At 29.9% G+C, this 12,690-nt stretch overlaps 1 protein-coding gene across 1 annotated transcript; it reads left to right on the top strand.

Moving 5' to 3' along the window:
- Positions 8,397-12,005, top strand: LOC109328508 (probable receptor-like serine/threonine-protein kinase At5g57670). Its single transcript, XM_019562000.1, has 9 exons — positions 8,397-8,754; positions 8,870-9,113; positions 9,379-9,945; positions 10,042-10,290; positions 10,388-10,548; positions 10,661-10,737; positions 10,820-10,967; positions 11,142-11,291; positions 11,383-12,005. Exons 1-9 carry the CDS (start codon positions 8,512-8,514, stop codon positions 11,623-11,625), a joined length of 2,082 nt encoding a protein of 693 aa, XP_019417545.1. The 5' UTR covers positions 8,397-8,511; the 3' UTR covers positions 11,626-12,005.

Genomic DNA, 12,690 nt, shown 5'->3' on the forward strand with positions numbered 1-12,690 from the left:
TATGAACTAAAACAGTTACCTAAGGCATGATTTGACATGTTTATAACAATTATAAACATTGGGAGAAACCAGCAATGAAGCAAACTAGGTTGTAAACATGAGGAAACGCTTCTTAAATAGAATCACAAACTTACTGAAGTAATAAGAGGTGTTGTTGTTAATAGATATTCATATCAGAATTTGGTGGGGAAATTGATCTGCTTGTCTCACACAAGACCCAATATAGTTTATGATGTTAGGTGATAATCAATTATGTATTATTCTAAAGAAACATATTTAAATTGTTTACCGCATCCTGCAATACTTGAAAGTTGAAAGGAACTATTGGAAGAGAACAAAACATTGAAAGCATACACAGATGGTAACTTTGTCAGATTTATAGACGAGTCTACATCTAGATACTACACATTTCTTGAAGGAAATATTGGTGATTTTAAGGAGTAAAAAACAAAATATTATTACAAGTTCAAGCGTAGAGGCAGACTTTAGTAATAATACTTCATTAGTAGAAGCCCATCTTGTATAGCTTTAAATAAGACAAAATTTTATTTTCCCCTTAACTTTTCTAAAAAAATAAAAATAATTAATCATGATAAACTTAATTATTTATTAATTTGGGTGCCGGCCAGAAATGCATATTCATTAGTATAGCACTAGTGATAAAGGCATGTAGTATTGTTCCATTTACATCAAGCAGTACTGTGTTTTCTAATGTTCTTGGTTCAAATGTTGTCAAATGCAGAAAATGTAGTCACGCCGTCTTGTTTGTTTTGCACATGGTGGGAATGATGTGTAATGTAACAGTCCAATTCCTAAATCTGTATGACCATGTGCAAAGGCCAGCAGATAGCAATTTGTTTGACCGCAAATAATAAGGGAAGAATTAATCCATACTCTATAAATTCAATATCTATATATTGTTAGTATAAAAATTTATTCGTAGTCAGTATAGTTACTATATCATCTATTACTGAGTTAAATTACTTAAAGAATCAATGATGATTAAATGTAAATAATAAATGATGCAGTGATAATATATAAAACTCATCGTCTTTATTCATTTTATTTCTCAATTCACAATTATCTTGGTCAGTGTATGAGTTGAGAAATAAATTATTGTGTGTGCATCTATCTAATCAAATCATAAAAGTTAAGGAAGTTGAATATGTATCACTGGACTATTTTTACACTTCGTCGCAAAACAATAGCCACTGAATTTTTTTACATTCATCAAAACTTTTTCTAGTTTTTTTTTAATCCTTTATGAAGTTATCTATCTTGACACATCTAATATTTTACACGCAGATCTATTATGCTACCTATCATAACCATGTTACAAACTTTATTTTGCATATCACAAGAATCAAATATTGAAATCTTCAAGATATTTGTGTCTTTGTCTTTGCCGTCTATTTTGCCTTCACTTTATTCTCCACTGTAGCCCCAAGTCATTCTATTTTTTTTGGGGTCAGAGACATCAATTTGGTTACTAGTGTTTGGGAATAAAATGTGTATATATATCTCGCTCAAATTTTATTAATTGAGAATAGAGAATAAAATATAACCTCATAATAAGAGATAATATATCTCCTACGATCAGTAAAAGTATAACATGTGTATTATTTTATTTTAGTTTAGAATTATTTTTTTTATAAAAGATAATTAAATATGGTAAATAATCATGATTTTAATGGTTGAATAAGATAATTTATCTCATTCTACCAGGATACTAACTTTATTATCTTGAGAATAGGCATGAGTTATCTTCAAATTCTCCACTCTCATTGCAAGAAATTTAAGTTTTTTTAATATGCTTTTTCTGAAGTTAATATTTATTTTAAAATTTGAGAATCATGTGTAATTGTGTATACACAAATATATACACAAGTCAAGCTTCCCCTTCTTATTTGATGGAATGTTTGTTTCAATTTATTAATTATTGTTTATTTCCATCAAAAGGTTAAAAATCTTTATAAAGCCAATATCGATTAATTGATCAATTTGCAACTTCAATATAATTAACATAATGATATTGGCAGCCTGGGTAATAAAGATCTTAGGATATGCTGGCTGAGAATTGATACATCACATATTAACCAAAACTTTAAGATGATTATTTCTTATGTTCCACTCAACTCATCTTATATACTCAAGAAAAGGGATAATTGACATTTTGATTTTCCCGGCCTTACAATACAACTTTATCTTCTTAGAGCTGATTTTTTTGTTGCTAAAATTAAAAATCAACCCATGTTCTAATTATTTTAAAAAGAAAATTGTTCAAATGGACACGTGGTTTGTGAACAAAAGGACAACAACATTGCATTCTTTAAGGTGACTAAATGATTTCATAAGAAAAAAAATGTGACTTGATGATTGTCTATTTATGAAATTGACAGCATATTGTTGAAGTATAAAACTTATAAAATACAATATTTTTTAACAACCCAAATGGTTGCAAAGATCATTGAGGAAGCAGAGAGATAAGATTAAATTAGGATATTATATTCTATGGCCTAAAAGGTGTAAAATAATGGCCGTTGGCTTCATGGAATGCAATATTGATCATATTTCCAAAGGGTAGTGGGTAAGCGTCATTTTCAACTAGAAAGAGTGGAAAAGAAATGTTTTTTTTTCTCTCCATATGTTCCTTTTTATAGTAATTTCATAATTTTGTATTCTCTGCAATGAAAGGTTAAACTTGACTTCAGAACAGTTGTGCATGGAAAAAGCATGAAAGGTTCTCTTGTTTTATGTCATTTTAACCTTTTTCTTTTAAACTTTTTTATTCTATCTGCAAAGGTTGTCATGTTTTTATTTATTTATTTAAACTTGGCTTGGACAGTGGTGCATGGAATTTTAATGTAGGGAAAAGGCATGAAATGAAACCTACCACCACTAGTCCACTATCACCCACGTTCAGCTGCATATATGTGAATGGTTCACAGAGAACAGAAAAAATCAATCTACATGTGCACACTTCTAACATGTGAAATAAGTAAATAAATCAACAAATACCGCAAAACGCACTTTATCTTATTTTTTTACCATGAGAATAACATTTATATCTATACTATATATATATAAACCAAAAATTTGAAATAACTTTTTTTATGGTGTAATTTTTTCGTCATGTTTTACCTTTAACATTATTTAATTTTTAAAAAAAATCATACAATCCTAAGCAACCACCATCAACATATTAATTAACCACATATATCACCTTAAATTAAACATTATCATAAACGCACAAAAAATATAATATAAAGTACATTAAACAGAACAAATACATTTTAATTCTAAAAATGAAATATATAAAAATGAAATATGTAATATTATGCAATATTCACCTTCAAACACTTACATTAGTCCATACTTAAGGAGGAGCTGCATAAGGAATAGTTATGAAACTGGATTCAGCACAGTTTTAGCCTCGAGTCCTGATATTTATAGTTTTTATTTTACTACTACTATTACTATTATTATTATTATTATTATTATTATTATTATTATTATTATTATGTTATCATAATAGGGATTACCCCGGAAATAAGTGATCAAACAAAGTTGTGTGTAGTAATAATGGGTGAGCATGAGCCGAGTAATACTTGTCTTTTATCATACTTTAAGTGTAAGTTGAATTATTTTTTGAATTCGAACTCAACTCTAAACTGGAATCTTACATTACTCCAAATGTCGATCAACCAAGTTTTGAACCTAACCTAGACCCGATTAAAAATATGTATACCTATTTAGATAAAATTTTCTCAATATTACTTATTATATGTATATTATAAATATTTAATTTGACATATAAAATCTTGTAAGTATTTTCTAATAACTTATTTATAATGAAAAATTAGAAGATCAATGATATTGAGTAAAAGAGATATCATTATTGTGTACATAATTGAATAAACATACACACAAATACGATGAACAAGTGACTATATGTAGGGTCATGATTATCTCATACCTGACTCTAAATATTTATCGAATCTAATTTTTGAGTCTAACTCTAGACATGATGAAGTCCAATCATATATTAACCCAACTATAATCGAACCAAACCTAGGAACTAGTACAATTCAATCTTATTCACCCTAGTACAAATAATTTGGAATAACCAAATTTGTCCTTCTACTATTTTAAGGTATTTATGGAATGAATGTAAAGATAAAAATGAAAAAATAAATAAAAAATAAAGTTACAATAAGAAATAAAATTGAATCTACTCAGACTTTGTGTATTTATGATATCTACAAAGTCTTCTAATTATTCTTGAAGACTGAAGTTAAATTATAAAGTTTTGAGTGAGAATAACAACATAAATTAGAGATTAATCTTTTTGATATACCATGAAAATGATGTACCTCTTCATAGAGGAGTGAGATAAATCCTATTGGTTTACTGAAGAGGGAGAGATCACAGTGAGACACTAGGTATAATGTATTTCTTCCTTGTTGAATGAGATTAATATTATCCTCTTATAAAGAGAGACAAATATTATAATTCTACGTGAAAATACTTTTTAGACTAGATGTGTGATGTTTTACTTTTAATTTGAGAAAAAATTTCAATGTTATTCTTTTACTTTTGTCAAATTTTATTTATTTGTTTACTTTTTAGTAAGTGCACATTTTATTTTATTTCATATAAGGGAGAAAGAAATTAGTTTTTTTAATAGAAGGACATTATGAAACTTAATTATACAGATAATATTAAGAGGTAAAGTGAAAATCTTTCTGAATTATAAGAAGGTATGTGACATAACTATGTATTATATAGAAATTAAATTACAATATAAGGATTGTTTGGGCAGACGCTTACCTGCACCTATAGTCACACTATTTGTGGGTAGGCATGTATCTAGTGAGTAAGAGTAACTACGGGTACTCATAATTATTAACTTTAAATATATATTATATATTTTATAATAATCGATATATAATAATTACATGAATAATAACTTACATAACTATTACATTTATCATATAACTCAATTACTAAAATTATTTGTAAAATCTATACTATATATAAAGATAACACATGGTATAAATATTATTGTTGTGTAATTTCTATTTTTTTACTCTTAATAATTTTTAATTTTTACAAAAAAAAATATATAATCTTATGTGACCACCCCTTAAATATTTACACTAATGTAAGCACCCATTTAAGTTGAAACCATCACTCTCACCTAAAAAATTATAATATAAAGTATACTCAATACAAAAAATATAATATAAAGTGTGTAATTTCTGTTTTCTACTTTATCCTTAACATTTTTTAATTTTAAAAAAAAAAATATATCATCCTATAATCACCTCTTAAATCTTTACACTAATGTAACCATCCATTTAAGTTGAAACTATTACTATCATCCAAAAAATTATAATATAAAGTATATCCAATACAAAAATTATAATATAAAAGTACAACAATAAAAAAATATATTTTAATTTTATAAAATAAATATATAAAAATTAAATATTTAATATCATAAAATAAAATTGTGGAAACTAATAATATAAAGTAAATAATATAGCTGTAAAGTAATATACAATATATGAGTACCTGATAGGACAAATATCATGATACATATCCTTACTCATATGTAATTAATTATTACACGTAACCACGAGTCAAGAATTTTCGTGATTACTGCAACAAACTTTAGGGCTTATTTTGCGACTTAATTTTATTTTGTGACTTAATTTACTCAAGCACCAAATCATAAATCTTTAACAATTTCTACAAGTTTGTGACTATTTTAGTGATAAAAATTGGGTCTATCATTTAGTATCTTTTGATGTTTTAAATTTTTAATATTATTCCAATTTTTTGATGTTTTAGAAATTCAAACACATATTGATACTTTACTTTTTAATTATACATGAATTTATTACTCCTCATTTTCACTTTTATCTCTTCATTTCTCTTTAATTTAGTTTCCAATATATTAAATGATATTACTTTAGTAAAATTATATTCAAATTATCTTTCAATTATTTAAAATTTATAGATAAATCTTTAAAATATAAAATATGGAAGCTATCGTTTTAAGTCTCTACTTATTTTTTAGTGATTCTTTAACATAACCTTTTCTTTATTGACCGACTTATTGATTGCAAGGAGGAAAATGACAAAACTTTCAATTTATGGGTATCTCTAGCAGCATAAGCGATCCTTGGTTTCCCACGCACTTCTTTGCCTTTACTTTGCTTTTAGAACGGACACTCATGCTAGTATTAAATTGGTCCCATCTTAGTTTTTCTGTCAACTAAAACAAGTGAAGGCAAGTATTGAGTTCAACACTTTATTTTTCATTAGCTACCCTCTCTCTTCTAATTAAAATGGTATATTCCTTTTCATTACCATCCCACGTTCATTTCTTAATATGCACGAAATGCTTTGGATATTATAATTTCACTTTAACAAAATTATCCTGAATTCTAGCGAAAAGAAGGAAGAAAATAAAAATATATGTTTTAAATTATTTACTAATTTATCAACAATGTGTTAGTATAGTGATGTAAGACTAATGAATCTTCAATATTGATAATTCAATTTACACTTATTTGAAGAGACAATCATAAACTCAAAAAGAAATTAGTTCCTTACCTATCAAGGTAAATATACATTTTATAGTACCAACAAAATTATTTATTAATTTGAAGTACTATATTTATTAAGTTTATTAATTTGCAAATAATATTTTTACTATACTATCAATCACATTTGAAATTAATATTTTCCTTAATATCAATTCTGGAGGCATCCTATTGTTTAATTAACCTTCAACAGTGTCATGAATGGACAAAAATCCAAAAACATTGTAATTATCATAAACTCTACATTAAATTTCCTTTCAAACGACTTATCTCTAACATTATTGCAAATGTTTGTCACAATATCTTAGCTAACCTTCTTTTGGAGCTACACATTTAAGGACAAAGACTTTTCCCATACTTTGAAGTTTGAATGAAGGTTATATATATTCTCTAACGATGGTGTTGATAAGTATTTATGAGCATAAACAAAATTAAAGATAGTGTAATATTTCTATATTAAATCCTCATACTATTTATCTTATTTATAAAAAAGTAACATATTAGTTATAAATCACTCACTAGTATCATCTTATAAGATACATGTGGAAAACAAAATAAAAGTATTATCTTATGACATATGTTACTTTATTGTGAGTTTGATGATCAGTTAACGGATATATCATTTTCCCAAAATTAAACTTAAAAAATTTATTTTTAATGTGTTAACTATACAATATTTATTTGGTATAATATATATGTATATCAATACTAGTGGTGATAGGCACTTCGTACCTGCTAGCCCATATTCATACTTTTACAATATTAATTCAAAATTTATATATTTTATTTTGAAGAATTAAAATATTTTTTTGTATTGAGTATACTTTATATTTAATTTTTTATTGGAGATATTTTATATTATAATATTTTGTTTTATTATAATGCTAGAGAGGTGGTTAATAGGTTTGTGGTGATTACATATTTATATATGATTATATAGTTTTTTTGTAAAAATTAAAAAGTTTAAGGGTAAAATAGGAAAATGAAATTATACCATGGTAGTTATTTCATGTTTTCCCTTTATATATAGTATAGAAGTATAGATATAGATAAAACATTTAGTATATCAATCACTAAATATGAAAATTGAATAATATTAACATTATATAACATTGTATAAAGAGAATAAAATATCTCTTCGTACCAGGAGATAACTTATCTTCTTCGTACCAGGATAGTATTTTTTGTAGAAAATGATTAAATCTGACACATGTCATGATTTTAGTGACGGTAGGAAATAACTCATCTCCTTATACCAGAATATATTTTATTCTCTTGTATATAAAAATGATACATTTTTTTGTAGTAACAAGATATTTCATCATCTTATACGTAGAACTAATCTCTTTTGAGTATATGATTATCATTTTCAACAAATATTGCTTATAACAATCAAACAATTGATCTCACAACCAACGAGCGTTGGTTCAAGTGGTTATGTTTGATTTCTCTTAAGCAATGCTCAGATTCGAGTCTTGTGGATGAAAAAAATGAGAGTTAATCTCACATATCTGTGGATATTTCCGGCTCGAATATGATTGTCTCCAATACTAGAATACACGTGAGAAAGAAACGAAAAAAACAATTCATCTCACAGTTATGTTGAAGATCTAGTCACATCATACACCACTAAATCAAGTTCATGTAAACTTTACATATATTTTTTCCCATATTTATTTCCTTATGGTGAAAGACCATGATCAGGTCCCACACATCAATGGTGAAGAATGAATCTTCATTCACATGCTGATGATTATAAAGCATTAAAAAACACCCGAAAAGCACTGTAACATTATTTCCCTCAAAACACACTTACGCCATCGCGATTCTCTTTCTCTCTCTCATTTCCCAATAAACAAACACAGAGAGAGAACATACGAACGAAGCGATTCCTCTCATGAAGTTAATCGGCGACGACGGCAACGGCGGCCGGAAGAAAGTGTTGGTCGGAGTGAAGTTAGACAAACGGAGTATGGAACTGCTGACGTGGGCACTGGTTAAGGTTGCCGTTCCCGGCGACCTTGTCATTGCGCTTCACATTTTGGAAACCGTTCCTGAAGGAACGACGTCGCTCCTTTCTCTCGTAAAAAGCTTCGATTCCGTTCTCTCTGGTTACGAAGGTTTCTGTAATTTACAGCAGGTTCGTTTTCCGTTACCGACGGTTACATTTTCCTCAATTCTCCGTTTCGAGCAGTTACTCCGTTTTCAGTTTTGTATTCGCAGTAACGTGTTTTTTAACTTTGTTGGTTGTTTAGGTTGATCTGAAGTTTAAATTGTGTAGAGGTGATTCGCCTCGGAAGGTTCTAGTACAAGAGGCAAAATTGTTTGGAGTTTCAACGGTGATTGTTGGAACTTCGAAAACGCATCATGCTATTCGTTCTTCTTCGTCCATTGCTAAGTATTGTGGAAAGAAATTGCCTAAGTGTGTTTCTGTTTTTGCTGTTGATAATGGCAAAACTGTTTTTCGGAGAGAAGCTTCTAAAACTTGGGGTGATCAAGGTTTCAATTGTTTTCATTAAACCATTTCTATTTTTAGTAACATCATTACATGTTTTACTTTTTGTATGATTGGATCTTTAGGGTGAGAGTGTGAGTCTATTGACACTCAATTATGTTTTACCAATTCTAGTTTTACGAAATTAGATTGAGCCTAAATCACGAATTGAAGTGTCAATACCTTGGAGGCAATTGATATTGTTGAGTTATGAATGTTTGGTAACAAAATTTTTTGAGAATAACAAGGCTGTTATTATTGTGATGGCAGAAAAATTACATGAAGGCCAAAAAAGTTCCCCGAAATTGTTGGTAGCTTGTACAAAGAATTATGAAAGTTGTGAGCGTGGGTTGTCCGATGACGATCTTGTAAAGGAAAATTCACTGGCTTTGGTACCATTTCAAAAACATGATGTTGGTGATCCTGATCCTCCTAGTTATTCGATTGTGGTGAGTAATTCAAACCAGTTGAAGTCTGGTTGGTCAATCATTCGCAGAATGTTTCACCCTAGAAAGCATTCACATTCACCCAAGTCTTTGAGGAAGAGTGCATTTGATTATCAAGCCGCATTGCGACAGCCCAGCTGGAATTTTTCAGCTGTAGTCCATCCTGATCATAAACAGACTAATGATGACAAGAATAATGATTCTACCCTTGATGGGGAGAGTGGTGCTATTGTTCCATTTGGATCTAATGCTACTTTTCCTCTTCCTTCAATTTGTGGTGAAGTGACTAGTCTTCCTGAAGAGTTGTTGGGCTTACAAGAGAAGTACTCATCTTTATGCAGAATATATAGTTTGCAGGAACTTGTATCTGCAACTGCTAACTTCTCACCCGGTTGGCTTTCTTCACTCTAATTTTGGTTTTCTATGTTTTTATCATGGCCACATACTCGGGAAATATTCTGAAATGTTTTCTGAATTGTGTTTTCAGAAAATTTGGTTGGAAAAGGTGGTAGTAGTTATGTTTACAGAGGATTTCTGCCTGATGGCAAGGAATTGGCTGTGAAAATTTTGAAGCCATCTGAAGATGTGGTAAAAGAGTTTGTTCAGGAAATTGAGATAATTACAACTTTGCATCACAAGAACATAATATCTCTATCTGGCTTTTGTTTTGAGAGCAACCATTTACTACTTGTTTATAATTTTTTATCAAGGGGAAGCCTAGAAGAAAACCTTCAAGGTATATATTTATTTGCCCTTCCCAGCTAGAGATTACAAAAATCTTTACATTTTCTATTTCTCTGATTTATCTTTGTTGTCTGTGCTTTCTGGCAAAGGTAATAAGGACTGTTATGCGTTTGGTTGGCAAGAGAGATACCGGGTGGCTGTCGGTGTAGCTGAGGCATTGGACTATCTACATAACCGCTGTGCAGAGGCTGTGATTCATAGAGATGTGAAATCTTCAAATATCCTTCTTTCAGCCGATTTTGAGCCGCAGGTGCTGTAATTGATTTTCTGCCCTTGCTTGGTTATGTGATGTTATCTTTTCAATTTTCTTTCACTTGATTTAGGTTATCCTTATCTTGTAAGCAATGTGTTTATGCCTTCAGCTCTCAGATTTTGGATTGGCTAGTTGGAGTTCTTCTTCTTCCCATATTACTTGTACTGATGTAGCCGGAACTTTTGGGTGAGTTGCCTTGTTCCTCCTTTGGCGTGTTCACTTTTTTACATTTAATTTGCTCTAAGCAGTTTTTTTCTTCTTCTGGCAGATACCTTGCCCCTGAATACTTTATGCATGGTAAAGTGACTGACAAAATTGATGTATATGCTTTTGGTGTTGTACTCCTTGAGCTTCTCTCAAATAGGAAACCCATTAACAATGACTGTCCAAAGGGTCAGGAGAGCCTTGTTATGTGGGTAAGTTATTATTTCAGTGGTATAAAGTCAGCAATGGGCATCTACCATCGTTACAATTATGTACATAAATAAGTGAAACATGAATCAATTTAAGAACTGAACTTCCCTAAAGAGAGGTGTATCCCCTAATATTTGCAAGTTAATGTGATTAACAAAGAGTAATACAATATCCAGGCAACTCCAATTTTGAAAGATGGGAAGCTTTCCCAGTTGCTTGATCCAAGCCTAGGCAGTGATTACGACCATTGCCAGATTAAAAGGATGGTTTTGGCTGCTACTCTCTGCATTAGACGAGCACCTAGATCACGACCTCAAATCAGCTTGGTGAGTCTTTAGCCTGTGCAACTTTACTACACCCCATTTCCCTGTCATTTATTATGCCCTTTTAAACACTAGTCTTGTTTTTTCATTACAGATTCTAAAACTTCTACAAGGTGATCAAGAAGTGACAGCATGGGCAGGACAAGAAGTTAGTGCACCACCAGAACTCGATGGAGCTGACGGGGAACCAGTTCCAACTAATAATATCCAGTCCCATCTGAACCTTGCGTTGCTGGACTTGGAGGATGATGCAGTTTCCATCAGTAGCACTGAGCAGAATGTCTCATTGGAGGACTATTTGCTGGGACGATGGAGTCGCTCTTCAAGTTTTGACTAACTAGTTCATCATGATACCTTGTTGGAAGCATACATATGCTTGTATGCTTCTTTCATACATATTGTTTTGTTTTGTTTTCTTAGATTAGTTTTTAACAATTCTCATTGGTCTTGGAAGAGAGGTCCAATGACCCCTCCATGACTTTGTTGTAGCTTATGTCTCAGTTCACATTTCCCACGAAAAGTTATTAACGAGAGCCCTCTGTTGTTGAGCATCTGGGCTTTGTTTGTGCAAATTCTAACGGACTAATGTATAGATTTCAGAAGAAAAAAACATTGAGGACTGTACATTCCATAATTGTGTTGTATCATCATCGCAAAGACATGGGGTCTTTTTATCTTTCAAGTTTCAACTATAATAATTTTCCTTCTTGTGGTGTGAAAAAATTGAATAGTTAAAATGAAGTTTGAGTTATGTAAATTGAGTTTCATGGTCTTATTTTGTGTAATCATATCATAATATATAGGATATGTATAAACTATAAAGAGATTCACACTTAATATACGTATAACACGTAAGATACGTTTTAGCTAAGCCCTCTCCCTACTTAACTTGAGGGATTTACATATTTTGTCCTAAAAAGTGCCCACTTGCTACTCTTTGGTTAATCAAAAAATTATTTAATTATTAAATTTTATGTTTAGATATATTTTTCTGACCAATTATAAGTGATATATGAATCCCAAAAATTTTGACACTTCATTTTTTTGGAAACTCCATAAAAAAGTCCCCCTATCTCTCCAATGCAAATTTGGCCGATGACAAAATGGGTTGTCCGATTGTTTTTGCTCATGCCTGCAAAAATTTAAGCATGGGTGGGCATGCTCATATTGTCTTAATTGATAAAATAACAAGCTCTACCCATTTTTAAAAATGGCTAACAGACATGCAAGCGGTCATGGGCATTGTTTAATAATTTAAAAATAAAAAATAATATAATAAAATAAAAAGAAATTAAATAAAGTAGTTGAAAGAGAACAAAATTTAAAAACTTTCATATTTTATATGAAGTTGACTAAATTATATTATATCACATTTTTTAGACATTAAAAGACATTGCATCCT

The sequence above is a fragment of the Lupinus angustifolius genome, chromosome LG15 (assembly GCF_001865875.1).
Source record: "Lupinus angustifolius cultivar Tanjil chromosome LG15, LupAngTanjil_v1.0, whole genome shotgun sequence".
NCBI classification, from domain to species: Eukaryota; Viridiplantae; Streptophyta; class Magnoliopsida; order Fabales; family Fabaceae; genus Lupinus; species Lupinus angustifolius.

Bases quoted from the DNA above. Each gene is read 5' to 3' on its own strand.
- LOC109328508 (XM_019562000.1), top strand. From the start codon at position 8,512: ATGAAGTTAATCGGCGACGACGGCAACGGCGGCCGGAAGAAAGTGTTG. The intron at 8,755-8,869 runs GTTCGTTTTCCG...TTGGTTGTTTAG, and splicing joins GTTTCTGTAATTTACAGCAG to GTTGATCTGAAGTTTAAATT. The intron at 9,114-9,378 runs GTTTCAATTGTT...TTGTGATGGCAG, and splicing joins TAAAACTTGGGGTGATCAAG to AAAAATTACATGAAGGCCAA.